The 20,991-nt window shown below is 45.0% G+C and overlaps 3 protein-coding genes across 12 annotated transcripts in view; 2 read left to right on the top strand and 1 right to left on the bottom strand.

The window, feature by feature from the left end:
- Positions 1-2,055, top strand: part of PLEKHD1 (pleckstrin homology and coiled-coil domain containing D1) — a 37,581-nt gene extending 35,526 nt beyond the window's left edge. For 4 of the 5 annotated variants that reach the window (XM_027641984.1, XM_027641986.1, XM_027641985.1 and 1 more), the window contains exon 14: positions 243-2,055. In XM_027641984.1, coding sequence (XP_027497785.1) covers positions 243-403 — 161 coding nt within the window. In that variant the 3' untranslated portion in view covers positions 404-2,055. The remainder of the gene's footprint in view (positions 1-242) is intronic. The other variant, XM_027641987.1, reaches the window with a different exon arrangement.
- Positions 2,056-6,656: 4,601 nt separating this feature from the next.
- The window catches only part of CCDC177 (coiled-coil domain containing 177), a 19,105-nt gene continuing 4,770 nt past the window's right edge, over positions 6,657-20,991 (bottom strand). The window contains exons 2-4 of one of the 6 annotated variants that reach the window (XM_027642547.1): positions 13,497-13,589; positions 9,848-9,938; positions 9,497-9,710 (exon numbers count right to left, since the gene is read on the bottom strand). The gene's annotated coding sequence lies outside the window, so the exon portion shown is untranslated. The other 5 variants (XM_027642551.1, XM_027642546.1, XM_027642550.1 and 2 more) reach the window with 5 other exon arrangements.
- The window catches only part of SUSD6 (sushi domain containing 6), a 114,389-nt gene continuing 104,274 nt past the window's right edge, over positions 10,877-20,991 (top strand). Inside the window, exon 1 of the mRNA XM_027642557.1 lies at positions 10,877-11,038. The gene's annotated coding sequence lies outside the window, so the exon portion shown is untranslated. The remainder of the gene's footprint in view (positions 11,039-20,991) is intronic.

Below are 20,991 nucleotides of genomic sequence, written 5' to 3' on the forward strand. Positions count from 1 at the left end.
ACTTGCAAGGTTAGATTGGGTTCTGTGTAGCACCTCAAATCAGAGGCAGCTGTAAAGAAAAGTGTGTTTCCATGCTGCCAGCATTTTCCTCCTCTGAACACAGTAAGGTAAAGCTGTTAGAGCAAAATGGTTAGCTCATCCCCTGCCAGTGATCACATGGCTTGTGTACTCTAGTGAAGCTTTATCTTCAGTTTGTGTCCCTGATGGAGAGTGCTGACCTTTCTGTGCTGTTCTTGTTTCAGTGAAGCAGTCCCAGTCCTTCATCTTCTCACATGCAGAAGGTGAAAACATTGAAGAGCTGAAAGAAGCAGCCAAAAGACTGAGCCGGGACCAGCGCTTCAGGAAAACTATCTATCAAATCATGAGGTCACAAAAGGATTCTGCTTCAGGGAACAAAAAGTGACTCTTCTTGGGAGGGGGCTTCTGAGCTCAACTTGCCATTCAGCTCTGCAAAAGTTACGCCCTTAGGCACTAGGGTCAGAAGGGAGATTTGCCCTTTGGTGGGGAAAGTGGGGTAAAGTTGTGTGTAGGCAATCCCCTCAGTTAGTGGCTTTGCTTTCATTTGAATGCTCCCTGTAGCCTGGCAGGCCTTCTCTACTGATCACTCCAGATCTGTTTGCTTCAGCTGCTTACATTAAGGCGTGTTTTGCCAAGATGCCACAGTCAGTGTTAAAACGAACCACAGACCATAGGTTAAGAAAGGCCTCTTCTTTCCTTTCCTATCTAGTCTGTCTGCCAAACACAAGTGCTTCTGAGAAAGCCCTTTATCAGCCTATGTTCCAGCTAGTGTAACCTCCCCAGCTGGACACAGCTTACCCCTTTCTGCCTGATCCCCTCTAGGAAAGGGCTCGCTCCATACCCCCAGTCAATCAGCACTTCTGTGGGGCACAGGCTGAAAACTACAGCAGTCCCAGCATCCCAAGCACAGGCAAAAATATCAAACACAGGGCAACTTCTTGTCTTGATGCTACAGCATTTCAAGCAAACAGCAGCAACACAAGGTGAAGACAACCTGAGGATGCTGTGGATTTGGCTCCAAGGAGGATCATGTACGGAGAAGAGCTCATAGGTAATTCAGTGGCATGGATGCAAGCTGGAGGGAGGGTTGTGTTGTGTTGACTGTGGGCAGAACATTCTGGAGCCACCTTTGCATATTTTTTGCACTGGGACATCTAGCTGTGTTGGAACAGATATGTGCTGCAGATGTTATCTATAGGCAGCATCAGTGTAGAGAAGCCCTTGACTCAGTCCTGATGGTTTCATCAACACCTCTGTAAAACAAGTTGGAGGGCAGGAAAGTGAGGACTGTCCAGCAACAAAACCCACTACCACTTCAAGAATTAAACATTGTCAGCAGCAAGCTCCTACAGGGCTGTAGAGGTGTGGAAAGTCACCAGAGGAGAAGGGTTGATGCTGGGTGGAGGAGTATACTGTGAGGGTGTCATGCTCCTGAATGGAGTCACTCTGGTGTGACCAGAGGAAAAGCATTGAAAGCACAGCCTGTACTTTCCATTTCAGTCAGTCACTGACCAGTATCCTTCTGCCAGGCAATGGGAGGTTTTAAAGAATCAGAAGATCCAGCACTGAAGGCTGACATTTTTGTGATGATTGATAGGTGGTGTGGTAGGAGAAGAGAATTTCCAACCTTCCTTAGCATACCTGATCCTTCTGTGTTGTTTCCACTTGTGCTTGCATGCTAGAAAGCCACAAATGAATTCTGGCTCCTACAAGGCTGAAGGGCTGTGAGAAAACAATACAGAGCTGGTTTTCCCCTTTATGCTATTCTCACATCATCTCTAGCTATTTTCCAGTTACAATATCTATATTATATGATGCTAGTAGGGACGGAATAAAAGACAGCCAGGGAACATATCTGTAATTCAGGCAGTTAGGAAAATCATCTTGTGGGTTGGAACGCAGGACCTTTGTTGTATTACCATCAAAGCCACAATATCAGACTTTACAGAAGTATTGTACACAGGAGGTAGCCACATCAGGTCTTCCTTAACTGTGCATATTGACAGCAATAAATAAATAAAAGTTATGCTGACACTAGAATGAATTCCTGTGTGTTCTTGATACACTGTCACTGAAATGATGTTAAATTGTCTCTGCAGGAGTTCAAATAAATTCTGACACACTTATTTACTGCCAGTGCAATTCCTCTGCTTCACTGAGTTTTTGTGTTATGTGGTGCATGTGAAAAGCTTTCACCTTTGCTACCCACTGCCACTTTTAAATGTGTAAAAAGTTAAAGCACCAGCCATCTCTCTGTGTAACCAGCAAGGCATGCCCTAAGCCACCTGTGATGAGGTGCTTGCCATCAGTCATTCTTTGCTGCACTGCAATCTACTACCACGGTCAACATGGAGGTGGGTCTATGCACCATAGTATCTTAATTAAGTTACTCTCTCCTTATTCTGGTTAAAAGGACACAGAAATTATTGATTTCAATGTTATCCGTGTATTTTTAATACAATGCAGTAACAGGAGGATGGCTTACGGAGCAACCCACGTCTGTTCAAACAACTTCCACTAGTAATTCTTGGTTAGATTGCTTTCTCCTCCTGGGAAATGAGATGAGAACCTGGGAATGAGATGAGAACTCCCTCCACTGAGAGAGTTGTCTAAATTGTTTTCTCGTGTCTGAGGATAGGAGAAAATATAGGATGGTTTGCACTTCTAAGATTTCACTTCTGAAGTTGCAGAACAGCTAGATTGTGGCCATTTTTCCACCACCTCCACCTTCTGGCTAACATCTGGGAAATTCTCTTCTGTCTTCCCTGTTGTCCCTTTCAGAGACACCTTAAAATCTGTGGACACTGCCAAATGTGAAGCCTTCTGATTCTTCTCTGCATTGTCTTGCCTACTTTTCACAGTGTGGTTCCCATTAAAGTTTAACTAACCAATTTAAGGGTTAATTTCATCCTCCTTGTAAGACACACAGGCTCTTTCAGTCTCTAATGAGGTAGAGGGATTCCTTGCAAAGGCCAGGGCTTTGGCAACTCCCCTGGTGCCCACTGCCCCAAGGCTTTACTCTTGCACAGAAGTAAATGGCAGAGAAAGGAAGGCAACCACAGCTCTATTGCCCCCCATCTGTGCTGCTTCTAAAGCAGAGAAAGTGGATAAGAAACGGAAATTGCCCTCGGGGTCAGAAGTCAATAGTAAAGGATAAATGGTTGCTGGTGCGTGTTATGCATTGCTGTGCATGGCACATAAGTGACACAGGCTACAGAGCACGGCTTTTTTTTTTTTAGCTCCAGATAGTAGGCAGGCTTTCTGCTTAGGACTTAGTGTAATATTGGAATATCTCTATGGAAATAAGATGATAGTTTTCCATAGAAACAGTCTGTTTTGAATGCTCTTCAGCACAGTCGCTTCTGGTGGTTACTAGAGGGACAGAAGATAGCTCATGTTGAGTTTAGTAAGGAGAAGTTTGCTCCCAGGAAAGTGGTCATGCTTTGAAAGTCTTGACCAAGGCTGGGGCTTGCCTGGATGATTAGTACTCTTGGTTCTCCCCTGGTGTGCCTGTGAAGGGTATATTATTTCTAGCATCTTCTATCTGGTGCACTTGGCACAAGAACAATTTTGCAGTTTTTCACCTAGTCTGTGTACAATTTTTTACCCACCTAGTCTGATCATGGCCTTGAATGGGAGAAATGATCAAGCCAGAGGAACTGCTCTAGTTAACTCACCTGAGAGTTGGGTCTGAGGTGGACTGTTGGGGTGACAGGTCACCATGAGCTTGGCTACAACGTGTGGTTTGCTGAACAACCTGCAGTGTCTCTTTGTGCCCTGAGATAACATTCCTTTTACTATATTAAGTAACATTTCTTTCTTACCGCAGGCTTAGCTCCGTAGCCAAAATGCAGAAAGATCTGACTGAGTACTCAGTCAGGTCACTGAGTCCTTTCTGCTCCTTGCAGGATACGCTGTAGGGCTTGAACCAAAATGCATGGTTTTGGTTGTTTGGGTTTTTTTCCCAGTGTTGGCAGATCTGGCACTTCAGAGGAAGAAAAATTATAAAGGCCATTTTGTGGGGGTAACAAAGGCACCTTTTTCTAACTCAGAGGTGTTGCAAATAAACTCAGCAGGATCATGTGTCCTTATTTTGCTGTATCCTGAAAAGTGCAAACTTTGCATTGCTTAAAATAATAAGTGAATTCTGCTTACTCTTCAGTTCTTCTTGACTGCACCCCTGCCTCAAACCTCTCTGTGGAAACCACCCAAGAAGAGAGGAATGTCTTCTCCTAGAGCTGCTGCTCCCATCTGTTTCTTCATCATTAATTTTGGGGGCAGGAGGGAGCTCCTGTTTTCCTGTTCCTCCATACATCAGTGCCTGCCTGCAGGAGATGCAGCCCCTGCTCCTTTGACACGAGGAAAAATAGGTTGTTTTTTGTTGTGGGTTTTTTTCCTAAGTTCTTCAAAACAGAAGTAAATATTTTTAGCATCTCCCTCTTAATAAGGAGGCTTGAAAACAAGCTGTTTATGCTGGGTGTATGGCTGGAGATTTTTGTTAGTCACTGCTGGAAGCACAGCCATGAACAGGGCTATAGCACATTTGGCAGAGCTCTGTCTTCGGGACAGTTCACAAGCACTCAAGGTCCTTGAGTGACAAAGGTAAGCTGTGCTCTTAGGTGCACTCATCTCAGCAGCAATCAAAACAAAACACCGAGAAGGTGGGAATGCTGTGGCTTTTGTAGCAAAGTAGAGAAGCAGGCTTAATGCAAAGATTGCCAAAGATTGATTGGATTACAACTTGCTTGGGAGGAGCCACTGCTTTAATTTCTCCCTTCTTTTCCTGACTCTGACAGAGGTATGACATGTGTGCTTGCTGAGGGTGAGGGGAAGGTGAGGAGGCTTCAAGAGGAATGATATTGAAAGGTAGGAGTGCAGCAGGTGTGACTAAAAACTAGAGCGCTGCTGATAGTGAGTTGGTGTGTTTAAAAAATAAACAGTTTGTTCTGTGGCAAGTGCATTTCAATAACCAAAATATAGCTGTTCTATTTTTCAGTAATCAAAACCTACTTTGGGTCCCAACCGAGGAGTGTAGCCCTAGGTGCTCAGAGAAAAGGGGTATGCAGCTAAGGCCCTTTTATCCTCTCCCCAGCTTGCATGGGGCATAGCCCAGCTAGGTGATGCAGGGATGTGGCTTACTGTTGTTATTCTTTGTGGGTAGCTGTGTGTATGGAGAGGTGGCTTAGGCAGGGGAGAAGTCAGTCTTTTGATTCTGGAAAGCTTTTGGGTACCTCAGCATTGACTGGAAGAGGTTGGATATTGCTGTAGCTCTCAATGGATTTGGATGTTCAGAAACTCCTCTAGCCTGGAGCAGAAGCCCTCTAGATCCCTCTCTGATCAAGTATGTAGTACGTCAGAGAGATGCAACCCATGAAGGGATACAGGGAATAGCAGTAAAAGCAGACACTTCATTTTCTTTCTGCTTCTGCTCCTTCTCTTAAAATTCTCTTGTAGTTTCCTCCCTTTCACAAATACTGGTCAGGTGTGGTCTGATGTGCAACTTATTTTAGATTAAGAGAAAGAATGTGCAGGCAGAGCTGTCTTTTATTCCTGGTGTAGGGGGAACGTGGGCTCCAAAATGAGGACAGAAAATTCTCATCCATTCAAAGGTACTACAGATGGGTAAAATAAGTGTGCTTATCACATGTATCAAGCTTGGATGAGGGGGAGTAGTGAGACCCACTGTACTTGAAGCTTGGAGCCAGACTGCAGTAAGAGAAAATTAGTTTGTTTGGAGAAGATATTTTAGCCCCTTGCTTTGGCTGATGCTGAAGGAGCTAGAAGAGGAGGTGCACACTAAGTCCACTTCTAGTGTGTGGCTGGCTCCTGGTGCTGGCATGGAATTAGATTTGATGGCTGCTCACTACACAGAAAATCCCTCCAACTGTGACCAACTGCTGCTGCATTACAGCCTTGTTCAAAAACAGTCATGGTGGTTGTGGCTCCAGGGAGCACTCTCAGACCTGTATGCCCCAAAGTATGTGCATGACACCCCTCTCAACTAAACTCACAGTGACTCAACATCATGGAACTCTTTGGCTTCCCCTTGCAAGTGGGTATGAGCTCAGTTTGCAGCTCTGTGCTGCAACCCAGGAGCAGAGAGCCCTGTGGCCACTGATAGAACTGCTCCTGCATCCCAGCCTCCCAATGCCTCTGACCTGTTGGATTCCAGCACAACAGGGCAGACCCTGCCACTGAGCTTTTAGCAGCAGAACGGAAGGAGGGTGTTTAACAAGGCAGCCTTACAAAAGGCCACTGGGAGCAGGCCTGGGAGCTATCCCATTCTTTTCCTGAAGAGAGAAGAGCATCTCCTGATTCCCTACTTCTATTGTGCTCTGCTATAAGCATCTAGGTTGGCTCCTAAGTGCAGTGCAGGGAGGATCCAGAGGCTGGACGTCAAGGGAGCTGCACCTTAGCTCTGCTTCATTCCCAGTGCAGGAGAGAAGGGCAACAGAGAACAGTTGCTTCCCAGGTGAATGACAAAGAAAGAGCAGACCTAGTAGGGAAGAAAAGAATAGCTATTGTGGATAGCACCTTGTCAAGGAATGAAGTGTCTTGATAATCTTTTTCTTGTGCAGACAGGAGTTTGCAGGCCTGAAATATGCTTCTGGGCCTTGGTTCTGGTGCATTCCCCATACCAGGAGTTTCAGTCCTGTCTGTACCTAAGAAGGGTCACAAAATTAGCAAAAAAACCCTGCTTTACACAGAGAATGTACTCTCCTCCCTGCTTATCCAACTCTCCCTAGCTTTGAGCAGGATTGTAAGGAGCAAGTTGGCTTCTCCTTGCCTTCCCCTCCAGCCTGCTCCCTCAGCTTTCTGTTTGTTCTTTGGCTAACTGTGGCTAACTGTATCTCCCTGAGGTGGAAATTAGCATCACCGCGGTGGGCTTTGTGGCACCCGGGAGCCACAGGAGGACGGTTCTGCCGTAGACAGAGGGGAAGCCCACCTTGCCATGGTGGAGCTGGCAGGGCTGCTCTCCTCGAAGAGAGCAAAGGAGGTGAGACATGGCCACAAAGTTGCTCATGGTTTTCTCGTAACACTGGTTTCCTGTCCAGAAATATTATTCATCCTACTCCAAAGTCTTTCAGACTTGAGCGTTTCATGCAGAAAATGCACAGTGATGGGCAGTGAACACCCCAGGCTCTTAACCAGGCACTTTCCTTCCCTGCTTCACAGCCCACCTCACACACGGTTCTGGGCCAAGCCCTTGAGTGCAGAGCTGGGCAAGGTGGTGCCTGGTGTCCCCTCACCTTGGACCTGCAGCGTAGGCCCTTTCGGGGTCTGTGGGCCAGGTCCTGTCCCAGGGGCGAGAAGCAGGGGCGAGAGGCAGGCTGAGAAACCAGTGCGTCCACCAAACCAGTCTGAGCTTTCACTGGGAGTCACCTGGCATCACATGTCCCTTGCAGGCTGCTAATGAGCAGTGAATCCAACTCACCTCTCCACACTATACAGACACATACATATGTGCACATGAGTGCATATATAGATACACACACACATACATTAAAGATGCATATGAAATGTGTATCTCAAACATATGTCATCTATCTAAAAAAATATTTCATAATGAGGCTTTTCTTTCTATTTTTCTTGTTTTCCCTCAAAATAATTTGCTCAAAAATAATTTGTCCAAAAGTAATTTCTGATTTTTCCTTATAGGTGGAGAGAAGACTGGAAAGTTTTACCTTCAGATGAAGCTTGGTGTGCTTTGTAATTAAAGGTGACCCTGAAGGCTGTCTCTCTACTGTAGCTGCCATTGCCAGACTTACAGAGAAAGCCATGTGTGGGCAAACAGCCCTGGTAAGGACAACAGCCTGTTAATCCTGCATTAGGGACACTTCTGTGCCTCCACCTTGCAGCAGCCAGGTCAACTGTGGCCTCAGCTTTTCCAAGTCTTTCAGCAACCTGCTCAAGACAGACAGCTGAGCATTTTTCCAGCTGCCCTGCATGAGGGTCACTGGTGGTGGCAGCTCCCATCATGGCCAGGCACACAGCTCCAATGTGCAGAGCAGTGCTGGAGAAAGGGGCAAGCAGTCTGTTCCAGAATAGGGGCTGGAGCATGAGGCTTGGGGCTGACACGGGTTTTGAAGCCAGCACATAGGGAGCCTGATGTGCCCTTTTCCTTGCTGCTGCCTTTCTCTGGATAAACAGTCTCAGATCACAAGGACTATAAAACTAGTTCATTTCCTAGCATCATGTAAATAAGTCAGGTCAGACAGCTGGTGTGCCAGAAATGTCCTCAACATTTTCCTATCCGCATGATTTAACAAACTGCAACTAAGTATCCTAAGAGCCCTGGAAAAACATTCCCCGTACATGCATCAGGGATGTTTTAAGTATCTCTCAATGTCACTGAAAAGAAAACAAGAAACTGTTTCCTGGGAGGCAGTGGTGTGTGTCCAAGACAGTGGGCTCATGGAGAAGATGCAGGGACAGAACTGTTGAGTTCTTGTAGCTGCAGTGCAGCAAAGAAGAGGTAGTGTTGTAAAGAAATATTTGCTGGTTTAAGGCACTGAATTAATTTGAATTGTTTTGCAGAATAATTGGCTTGCACTCTTACTACTGCTGTAATGGGATAGCCAGAGAATCAGAAGCTGTGGCTGCTTCTGCAGTAGGAGACATGAATTATGGAAGAATGAGGCTGTGTTGTATAAGGTCAGGAGACAGTAGGACAGACAGGACTATATTCTGCTTTTTCTCTGCCTGTCCATGTGATGTTTGCTGTGGTAAGGTGTGAGTTCCTGAAGTAACATGAAATGAATCCTGTTTCCTTTCTAAGGAGAAATGGGTTGCTATTTGCCATCCCCACAGCCCTGATACCCCAGCCTGCCACATTATGGATGCTAATTATAGTAGTAAAGCCATGACTTCAGCTCACTTTCTGGAGGGTGCATTTGGAGAAATGTGAATTATGCAGAAGTGGGATGTGGGTACTCATCTTTGGATGGACAGCTGTGTCAAACACAAATCAGATTTTACTTTATGGAATCTGCTTTCTCCTTAATCTTCAGAGATTTATTGAAAAGACCAGTCTCTAATCTCTTCTCCTGCCTGCCACAGACAAGTACATTTCACCTACTTACCATTGGGTAAATTTTAGTGTCGTTCTTAATCTATGGTGAAAAAGGCTTGGGAATAGATCTGTAGCATGTCATCTCTGGCACTTACTGGGGATTTCCCCACCTGTGTTAAGCGCTGCCTGGACCTACACACACCCCGGCACAGACCCTCCAGGAGGTATTCAGGAGCAGCAGCTGGCTGGGGAGCACGTGGGCTGGCAAGCCTCCATGGCTTGGCTGTGCACTGAGAGCTGGAAGGCAGAGGAGTTCCCAAAGGAAAACTGGCAAACACAGCTGGCAGCACCAGAGCAAGGGGAAGGAGAGGAATCAGGGTGCTTGGTGGGAGGGAGCCTGTCTCACATAGCAAGAAGAATCTTGAGGCCACACCATTTTTCATGGAGCTAGCACTGTTAATAGGGAAAAGAAGGAAAGCAGTGGCTGGCCCAGGCCCTTACACTCACTGCTGGAGGGACTATTTTTAATTACACACATTTTCCAAATATCTAAATATATATGGATAATTTTTGGGGGAAGATGAATTGTTATCCAGGCTAGTTGCTGTAGTCTTTGGAGGCTGAGGGCGGGTGAATTCTCTGTAAGAGAAGATCCTCTTCCTGATGGTCATGCTGTCATCTGGAGTATAGTGGAAATGTAGAGATGTCATGAGTAAAATCTAGTTGTAGGGAGGAGGTGAGGCTCAATGAAATGGGAAAATTAGTAACTAGAGCTCTGTGGGAAGAGAAGGGAGCTCATGCCATCCCCCAGCTGACCTGGTGAACTTGTGTAGCCATTGGCCTTCTTGAGAAGCAGCCTATAGCTTGACCAGAACAAGTTCTGGGCTGCAAACCCACAGTCACGTTCCTGTGGAGAGAAACACATACAGGACAGGTAGAGCAGTGTTTAATTTCCATGTGGTTAAAAGGGGTCCTTTCCTATATGTGCTCTAGAGCAGAGATGTGGTTTTTGTGAAGGGGTTGTCCAGCTTTCTGCTATGGACAGAGTGACTTTGAAACTTGGGTTGTGGTGGTTGCAGATCCTGGAGCTGCAGGGACAGTGGCCATGGGAGGGACACTGGGGAGAGGCCCCTGGCAGAGAGTAAGGCAAACAGTTCTCAACGTACATTCCCCTTGTCTCTGTTCTTGAGAGTCACTTAATGGAGGGAGGGATTTTTTTTTTTTTGCTAATTAAGAATATAGAAAGATACGTAATGTCAGATTTCCCCAAAGGCAACAGAAATTCAAGTGGAAAAGGGAGGGGAGTTGAAGAGCAGCAGGCAAGTGGAAAATCTAAAGCTTTATTAGTGCTCTGTTTTCCACATGGAGTACTGTGGGGTTTTGTCTCCTTCACCTGAGATAAGAGGTGAGGAAAAAGCACCTTTATTTGTAGCTAACTCATCCAGGTCCCTTGCAGGGCAGGCAGGTTCCTTACTCCACCTGCCAGTCCTGCCTGTGTCTCTGCTATGCCTTAGTTGTTAGGTTGGAGGTGGGTGTACAGAAAGGGCACTGATGTGCCCTTCATTCACAGAAGAATGAACAGCACACTCAGTGAGTCCTTCTTTGGGGGACACACACTCTTCAGATGCAATGCACTCAGCTCAAAAAAGCTTCGGCTACAACCTGTCCATCTAGCTTGCTTTCCTACGAAAATGAGGTGTTGGCAGTTGCTCACTCTCTTCCATCTCCTCACAGTTGTGACTTCTGTCCACCAAGCTTAATAGAGACAGAGATCTCAAAGATGATCAGACCCTTCCTGTTTCAATCTAAGAGTAATAAAAACATTTTATTTTTTATTTATAGCTGAAGAACAGTGGAATTTGCTAAGCAGGCTCTGGGTTAATCTTGTGCTTTGAGGTGGGAGCTGCTTTTCTCGCATCCCACACCAATGCTGCCGGAAGCATCTCTTGCTGGAAAGACGGAGGAGAGCAGCGCCTCTGGCTACAGCATAACCTTTGCTGTCCCCAGGTAAGGCACAGAGATTTGGCAAGGTGTGAATGTTTCACGGAGAAATGATAACAGCTATGGCCTTTAGGGAGCAGCTGGACTGCAGAAGGCGAGATGCGCTGAGGAAGGTAACAAAATGTCATTTGATTGCTTAGCTGCTTTTGAAAGGCACAACAAGAAAGATTTACCGTGTGTGTAATTTCAATCAGTCTTAGGGACCTGGCCTCTTGACTAAAGTGGAGAGATGAGGATTCCTCCTCTGTAGTTACTGCTATGTATGTGACTGCGAAGGAGTCACCTGGAGAGCTGTAAGCTATTTGTATTGCCCAGCTTTGGGTAGAGAGCCTCACCTTCTCAGCCTTTTTCTGTAACCTCAGCTTATGCCTTCCCCTTCTATGAAAAGGGGCTGGTCTCCAGTGGCCACCAGGCAAGAGACCATGGCTCATTCTTCCTGGCTGCGTGCAGAGGGTCTTGAGGTGCTCACAGCACAGCTGCTGGAGCCGATGCCCTGTGCTAGTTCCTAGTAAGAACCTGGTTTCATAGCTCACTGTGTCAGGAGTTTTCCTCACTCTTTTATGGTGGCAGCAGACCTGAACTCTTTATATTTAAATCTCAAATGAAGAGTTTTTCCCCCACTGGCTTGAGTTGCCCTCTGGCAGCTGTGTGGTGAGCTGTGGGACTGGCAGGACTTGCAGCTCTGCCCCAACAGGCTGGCTTATGTGGGAATGGGACTTCCCACCTTCTGATGAAACTGAAGCATAGGATCTATGCCTTCTGAAACCATATTTCTAGATAAATATATTTCCTCCGAGGTCAATTCTCTTTTGGTCCTGTCTTAGTGCTCAGTTAGTTACTCACAGTCTCTTTAGTACACAGTGCCAAATACATCCAACCATCAAAACCTTTCACTCTCAGAGTGACAGGTTTGGCATAGGAAGTGTTTATTTTGTGTGTACACAAAACTGCATACTATTTTTCCTGTGTTTATCTTTCTCTGCCACCAAGAGGCATCTTGAGGCATGTGGGAAAAGTCACACTACACTTTCATAGCATCCTAGCAGCATTACTTGCCCCGGAAACAGCAATAAAGCTGTGGCCTGTGGGCTTGCAATGACAGTTCAGCTCCTCATTTTGTTCCAAGCCCTGACTGCATTATCTGTCAGGAAGATAATTCCCTGACCTTGTGGTCAGGGGATGAGTGCTTTGCTTAGTGATTAAGCCACTGCAGTAGATAGCATGCCGTGCTTAATCCCTTCGGTAGCTGGTCCCAGGGAGGGGGGGCAGGAGGGGCTGCAAAAATACAGCAGCTTGTGATAGGTCTGGAGACCTCAGAAACGGTGACAACACTACAGAAACTGTGGCTGTATGTGCCCATCCTCCTAAGTTCATTTGGTGGCAGACTGGAAAACAACCAATATATCTAGGGCACTATTTTATCAAGCGATAAAGCCATATGGTGCAAAACCCCCACAGTTGTCTGAGGGCTTAGGCATGTCAGAAATCAGGGAGTCCCTTTGCATATTGATCCTGTCTGCTAGCTGGCATATATAAAAAGAAGGTTCATAATTATTTTTCCTCCACTCTGCCAATGGGGGAAGGGACTCTGAATAAGCAACTAATCCTGATCTGAACTGGGGAAGGATAGAATACAACCTTTCCTGCTGGGATATGGCTGTGAAGCATGCAGCTGGCATGCTGGAAAGCCCCACAGACCTGCCTTAATGTCCAAGCAAGTGCAGCAAATGCATCAGAGTATGGATACATGACCAAAGTTCAGGTTGTACAAGCTGAGGGTGGAAGCCCAGTCTCCCAGCGATATTTAGGGTCCTGTCTGCAAGTGAAATCAGAGTGAGAGCTTTGACTGACAAGGTCTGACCTAGGAGGTTTCATCCTCCCAGATAGAATTCTGTCTCCCTCTTTTTGCTGAGATTCTGTCTCTTGCCCCTGCCAGAGAAGGAGAAGATGAGGACATGAGCCCACACCCAGCTTGCTAGCAGTGGAAACACTATCTTCCTTGAGAGAGAACCCTTGGTTTTTTTTGAGCAATCCTTTCTTCCCAGGCTGTCACTGAACAGTTAAGGATTACGATTCCCTTTTAATCTGGCTTTTCCCTTTCAGAAGGTCTCTGCCCTCTTTGGAAACAGCCCCAGCCTCAGTTTTCCTCTGGCTGTGGTGTCACCTCCATTGGACACAGGAATGTGCTAATTGTCACCATGTGCTTGCCTTTGGCAATTGACCTTAACAGGCATAAAGCCAATCCCGTGGTCTGAATTGAAATGGTTGCTTACAAATAAAGCCCTGTATTGATCTGGTCTTTGTGCAACACTGCCAGCCATCAATCCAGTTCCCTAAAGCGAACTGGACTATATTTCTTTGCTGTAATGCCACCATAGTTGGAACATAGTCTTGAACAGCTTTTCTACAATTCTCCACTCCAGCCAACTCCAACTCATGTTGGAAAACACCGTTCCTTTCTTACCTGAGGTCCTCAATACTTCCCACCATTCTTCATTCCCTGAGGGTATCCAAAATGTGTGAAGCTGTTTGGTCATGTACATCTGTTACATGAAACCTGTAAACCAGGTCTCCTATGATTTTAAGGTTATTTAAAGGTCTCATTTTGTCATTTCTTTCTTCTCATTCACATTCAGCAATTATTTCCTTTCCTCTGGGGAGTAATTCTACCCCTTTGCATTTATGCCTCCAACTTCCCCATAGAAAATACTTATGTTTAAATTATACTCTATACATCTGATAGACGGATTCCCTGGCCAGCCTTGCCTGATTGCAGGATGCCTCCCTGTACCTGAGGACATTGCGGTGTGTTGTCATGGAGAGGACTCAGACAGTATTATTAGGTTAGCAGGTACTGTACAGCATGAGAGTTTATACAGCAGTGGCATCAGGGCAGACTGGAATGGCCCCTATGGATTCCAGGAGACTCTGCAGAAATTCCCTTGGTAGCTTACAGTAAATTTCTGTGCATTTGGGGACTTGCAGCCTGTGACTGAATCACGTGGCATCTGCATTATAGTACAGTGTCTTTGCAGGGAGGGATCTGCAGGTTCCCTGAGACTGCAGGAGCTGTAAGAAATCTCTAGAGTAGCACAGTGTAGTCTGGTCAGAGACACTCAGACAGTACAGTAGCTCTGGGTATGAACATCATTGCCTTCAGGAATCTCTACTTTTACAATTTTTTGATGGAACCATAAATAAAATGTATTGAAATATCTGATTCTGCAAACAGATACATGCAGGTTCTTTGAAATACTGTAGGAATCAGAGAAACCTTCTGTTACAAGACAGAGTGCCTTCTGCCTGGAAGATATTAGGACTCACAGCATCCAAGAGACGTAAGCTGGAGTGACAGCTACCATGCAAAGTGATATGTAGTGTACCTACAGCTAACCTAAGATGTCAGGTGCTCTAGTGTTACGTAAATCCCTGAAGCCCTCAGCTTGCCTACCTGCCTAGATTTTCTGAAAGCAGGCAGGTCACCTCTGGTTTACTGAAACAATCCTCTCTTGCTTTACTTCCTGCTGAGGAGCAGCAGGTGAAACTAATAGCAGAAAAAGCAATGCCATGACTCAGATGTTGCATTATATCTAAAATTCCTGTCATGACAGGTCATACAGCCCTATATAAGCTAATTATAAATTTACTGGTAGAATTCAGGTCATAAGGAGAAGCCGGTGATGGTGGCAATAGGATGGATGTATCTTAGGATGCCAGCCTGTCCCCAAAGCACCTGTGCATGATATGATGATGATTGCAGAAAGGAAAGCTTCTCTCTCATGTAAGAAGGGACACTGCTTCCCATGACAAGCACTGGTCTAAGTGTGGAGGGCAACACTTTAACACTTCTTCTAGGGCTGCTAGTGTTCGACCTGTTCATGGTACACTGTCTGAAGTGTAAACTAGCAGTGGTATTGATAATCAAAAATAAAACAGTAGCATCCCTTTGCTATGCTGTAACACCCAAGTCCTTCTCTAGATGTTCAATCTACACCACTCAAAGCCCAGATTCAGACAGTTCCTGTAGTTGCTCATGCACAGACATGCCCCAGATTAAGGAAGAGCAAGGCAAATTAGTTTGGTTGAAGCCTCTACAGATAAGTGGAGACTTGGCTGCACCCTGTGGTCAGCTCCCCAGGTACCTTGCTAGAGGCAATGGGAGCAGGAGCTCAGGATGAAACTGGCTAGGAAACAAGGACAGCTTGAATCAGGTGGGAGCTGAAAATGGTGCAGAGGCTCCTAGACAGTGCCTGGCTGAGGGTTGCTGAAATTTGATGAGAGCAAACTATCACTTTGCCATCAGGGTTGATGTCAGATATGGAGTGAGTCCACCCAGGATGGCTGTTCAGTGGTCCCTCTACAGTGAAATTAGTTTCTTTCTGTTTATGGATCTCATCTATCCCTTGAAATTCAAAGAAATAACTGTTACTGGGAGGTAAACATAAAGCCTGTTTTGTCGGCATGTACAAGAGGCAGGTGCACAGATAGAAAAGCTTGTGAACAGAGTGCCCCCCCTCCTAGGATCTAAGAAATTGCATGCAACTTGGCACTTAACAAAACTCTCACCTGCTGGCACAATGCTCATAGGTTTTTTTTAAGGAGGGAAAGGAAAATGTCTTTCTGCTTTACCTACACATTTGTGTTTTGAGCTCCCTTCCTCATTTATTTTCTCATATCTTATAAATCATTAAATAATTGTCAAAAATAGCACAGCCTATTTTGGAGGTGATTAAAAAAGAGAAGAAATTATCCCATCACCCTCTTACAAACCAAAACATTCCCAGTAGCACCCAACAGACACAGAGCCAAATCTCTTACTCCCTACTGTTTAGCTTGCTGTCTGACAAGATACTTCTGGGCCAGCTGCTCTTCCCCTCAGCTGCACTGAGCTGCTAAAGCAGACATTGCTTTGTAAACACCCAGGAACACAGCGTCCAGCACCAGGGTATTGACAAATTTGTCACCCAGTCTAAAAATAGCAACCATTACGTGACCCTCTGATCCCATTGCCTGGGTACTGTTCAGGCAGGGGGAAATTTCCACCAAGTTCTTGGAAGAATAAGATATCCCAAGCCACTGTGATTTGCATAAATAATAAAAGGTTGCATTCGTTCCTGGAACAACTCTGCTGGCCCTAGAGAGGTAACTAATGGGATGAACTGGGCCCTGTAAGTTTAATGTGCTGAAAGAAAGTGCTATTTCATGCTGTCATACTTAGACATATAAGTGATTCTAGCTAGCCAAGACGGTATAAGGATACTCAGTCCATGAGTACTCTTTCATTTAACATTTCCATCTGTAGTTCCTGCCCATTTTAGCTAACATATCTTCTTCTCAATGTGCCTCTGTCACAGGCTCCCAGTGCAGCCCTATCTCACCTTCAGGCCCCCCATTTAAAACTGTTTCAAGTTTTGGGGGCAATGCCCAGGAGTGGGAGCTGGTGGCTTAAAACCTTCATCCTCCATGAAGCACCAGCTGCAAAGCAGGAGCCAGAGGAGCTGCCACGGCAGGGGCGCAGGCATATCCCTCCATTGCAACCAGGAGATGTTAATTAGAGGGCTGCATGGGGATTAGGCAGGACTTGAATGAGAGCTCCAGCTAGATCAGGGTGGCCAGCATGGCCCAGGGCAAGTCACATCAGTTCTTTCTGCTTCAGTTTGCTTGTACTTAGGCTGGGGGCGATAACTAGTTTACCTCACAGTCAGGTCCTGAGATTAGATGTGGGGAGCTGTGAAAATCACATAAGAACAAAATAGCACTGGCGGTTTTGTTTTGTAACACAGAATAATTCTTACTGCCAGAGTGGTTCTGTAATGCAGAGGATTTCTTGCTGAATGGCAGGGACTTAGGAGATGAGTGCAAAGTTGACGGGGAATGATTTGGGTCTTTTCAGACTAGAATCTTACAGTAACAGCTCATGAGCTTACAGTAACAGCTCATGAGCCTCCAGCAAAGAGCCATGCTCAAAGAACAGTCTAAGGACAAAGAAGTCAGACCTAGAACTTAATTTTTTTCATGCCATAGCTTTAAGAGGCATGTGGGGTGTGGGGCCTATTCCATTATGAAGGCTCTGAAGACTGGCATCCCCAGAGTGCTAGTTGCTCTCCATAAACAGAGAATGTGTTTCCAGGTGTCTTGTGTGGAAGAGTTTTGCATTTTTTTTCTTCTTCCCAGTGTTTTCTCTTCAAAACATGACCTAATAATATCTCACCAAAAAGAAGGGCAGAGCTGCCCCCGGCCTAGAAGCAGAAGCATTATGATTTTCTTACCATGTCTCAGTACTGGCTTTTTCCAGGGGTGCCACTTGCTTGCCAAAGACTTGTGGGGCTGCACTCCCAAAGTGATTGTATTAGGGCTCTGTTGGCTCACACTAGAATATGCCTGTACTGCACTGCAAAGTAAATGTCACGGGGCTGATTTCCAGAGAGACTGGGCTAAACCAGTGTCTTCCTCTTCTTCAGCCTTCTTTTACAACTATGAAAGCTAAGTCCAGTCCTAACAAACTAAATTCCCTAGGACCTTGACTCAGCAAAGCATTAGAGTTTACATTTGCATGCTTTGAAGGGATACTGTGTGATCTGTGAAGAAATCACAGAGCACCTCCCAGAGCACCTCTACTCTCCTGGATGTGGTTGCTGCTGTACTAATCAACAGCACAGTTCCAGGTCCACAAAGTAGAACTTTGTGCGAAGACAGTCACAGTCATCATCTCTAATGTGCTGCCTCTAACTAGCTTTGTGTCTCATCTTTACATCTCCCTGCATCTGCTTTAAAACAAAACAAAACTCCCAACAAAACAAAAACAAACAAAAAACCCCAACAACAACAACAACAAACCAACAAAACACACACACACACACACGCGCACACACACACACACACAAAAGAAAACCACAAAAAAACCCCCCCAAACCAAAACCAAACCAACACACCACTTTCAAAACGGCATTTCAACTACTACAGTTTTGCTTTTACCAGCAGAGGAAGAATATCCACAGCTGAAAGCAAATCTTTCTTTAATGTAACAAGTGAAGTGATGAGAAGCTGTCCTCAGGTAGGATATGATCAGCCTGACTCTTTCTGAGGTCAGTAAAAGAGCAAAGGGTGTCGCTTCCCTGATGAGAGCTAGCAGGGGTGGCTCTGGGGCTGTTCTTAGCTGAACTTTTGGAAAACTAGTGGCTGATGGACTTTGTATTGCAAGTTTTGTGTTTCCCATGTCTCCCTGTCCAGGCTTGGCTTAATAAAGACATGCACACCAAACTAAGTCCCCTTCCAAACCTGTGTGCACTGCATATTCAGCATTTGTCTAATGAACAGAATCCCCCAGGCATCAAGAGAAATTTTAGCACAGCATGAGTCTGGAGCTCCATAACCATCATAAGAGAAACACAGTAGGTAACCAAGGCAAGAAATCTAATCCTCACATCCCTCATGTATGTGGTGAAAGAACTTATTATAAACTGCCTTAAAAATTACCTTGTAAAATATTAACTAGTGATGGTGCAGCTGCTTCTCCTAATAGCTTTTGAACATATCTGCAAAATTCAACTTTGACAGAGAGATCATGTTTTAGTGATGAATTTTGTGTGAAGAGGAAGAATACAGATGAGACTGTTGGCACTCTCTATGCCACTGAAAGGTTCCGGTTTTAGCCCAGATGCAGTTAAAAACTAGACAATCCACAAAAACAGGACAGTTTGTGAACATGCAAAATGCGCTCCATTGTGTTTCAAAACTCATCCAGAGCTCAGGCAAAAGAAACTGCTCTTTAACCAATGCTTCTCCCTCATGTGTGAGTTCTCTGATGTGTAATACAAGATGAATTCATCCTGCAGCCGTGGTTTCACTAAAGTGAGACTCACAGAGCAGCTGCCCAAGGAAACCAGACTGCACTGTTCTGAGGCCTCTGAAATTACGTGCCTATTCTGTTGTAGTCATCAGCGTGACAGACTCCTCTTTTCTGATACTGTGGTACAGTATCAGAATTCTGATACAGAATGCTTGATCATGTTGTCTCACTACAAAACATTAGTATAAAACAATAGGAGTTTTGCCTGAAAAGAATCCAAGGACTTGGTCCTGTTATTCTTTTTAGAACATTTAAATGATATTGGAGTCTTTCTTCTCCCCTGTGCTTTAAGATCTCAACTTCGGAAACACTGTAAACATTCTAAGTGGTTTCTAGTAGGTCAGCTTCAAGCAGTAGTCCTAGTCAATAAGCAGCAGTAAGCAGTGCAGTGGTTTTCAAGTTGTGTTAGAGCTGCATCCACGTGTCAGTGTTTGGCATTAGAACTGAATGTTTAGTGGCACTAGCTTCAGATTTGGGGTGATCCCGTTAAATCTACGGGATCCAACGTGAAACTACAGCTAGACTCCCAACTGCTTAGGAATTGAAAACCAAGAATTTAGGAACTGAAACCTAGGAATTTGAACCTAGCTGGATCTAAGATGTGTTACCAGTTACAGAAGTTTCCTGGTAATTGTCCTTTTGTTGTTGCTTTTAAAGTGCAGGTATTTCAAGGCTTAGTGGTCATTATGTGGCATACAGGCAAATGGCCTAAAAGCAAAGTCTTTGTTATAACCTTATGATTATAATACAGCGATAGCCTAAAATGTGTTTTCTAATCCCAGGAGAGGACCAAACTAAGCTAGCTTTCTGCTGGACCTTCCTAAACAAATGGTATCAGCTGCTTCTCTGCTCTAGGTAAGCCACAATCTACTTCTGAGGTGTTAGATAACATGTTGCCTGCTTTTAGTTCTCCCTAGCCTGCAGCTCAATAGCAAAACCACCAATTAATCCTCATCTAAAAGGGCCATACTTTTTACATGTGTCCCAGGATTTAATTTCTGTTCCTACAGAAATCCAGCAGTAAAACTCCTTCTCAAATAAATGGAAGCATAAGCAGACCCAAGAAATACCTCTCATGCCTCCACCCAACTTGCTGACTTAAATTTTCCATGCTGCAATTTTAAACTCATGAACTCCAGCAAATTTCACGGACTTTGGACTGAAACCAGTAGACAAATAAAAAATATCCATACACAGATTAATGTTGTTTGAAAAAAAATATTTTTTCTTCGACTGCACATTCAAAACTCAAACTGTACACTGCACAGTATAGGAACAGTAGTTTGCCAATCCAATTACCATCATGTAGGTTTGTTTTGATTAGTTTGGAGGTAGCCCCAAGGTGTCAAACTCAGTCAGCAGCAGGAGATGGACCCTAGGTGTAATTACAGTAAGTGGCCAAGACATGTCTCCTAGGATACAGAATGTTCTCAGTCTGCACTGGAAATGCCCTGTCAGAGGGAGATTTGGACAAAGTCTTCAGGTAGATTGTAGTAGACCTTTACGGAAAAAAAGCTGTTCCAATTAGAGGCTGTCTGCTCATTTGCCCACCACATTTTGCCTTCTTTCCACTGTTCCCCAGCTTTCCCTATTTTCCTTCTAAATGGACCAAGCAGTGAATTTCAACCACAGTGTAATGACACAGGAAAGCAAGGGCTCTCACATCTGTGCTAGCAAGCTTCTAACCAGATGAAACCAGGCTGTGCTGGGGTCACTGCAGTTTTTATCCCAACTCTAGTGCTGCCAGGGAGCAAGGGAAATTTAGTGCTGGCTAGATTTGGGCCACTGGCCATCTCTTTTCTAGGTCTTTGCAGCTACAAGGGCACACACAGATCACTGCAATATGGACAACCTGTGGAGAAGACTGTTTTTGTTCAAGGATCTTGTCTAGTGTTACAGCAGAATTTGTTTCACTGTTCAAACTGCTGCTTTGAGGATGAGGGTCATGGGACAGGCTGCTTGCTGGGAACAGTAATGCAGCTATCCTTTCCACAGCTACCAGATTTTGGTGTTAATTAGTGCTTTTCACCAAGGGATGTTTTACTTTAGTAACCATTCAATTAAATAAATAAATAAATAAATAAATAAATAAATAAATAAATAAATAAAT

The sequence above is a fragment of the Corapipo altera genome, unplaced genomic scaffold (assembly GCF_003945725.1).
Source record: "Corapipo altera isolate COAL_440 unplaced genomic scaffold, ASM394572v1 23b, whole genome shotgun sequence".
Lineage (NCBI taxonomy): Eukaryota > Metazoa > Chordata > Aves > Passeriformes > Pipridae > Corapipo > Corapipo altera.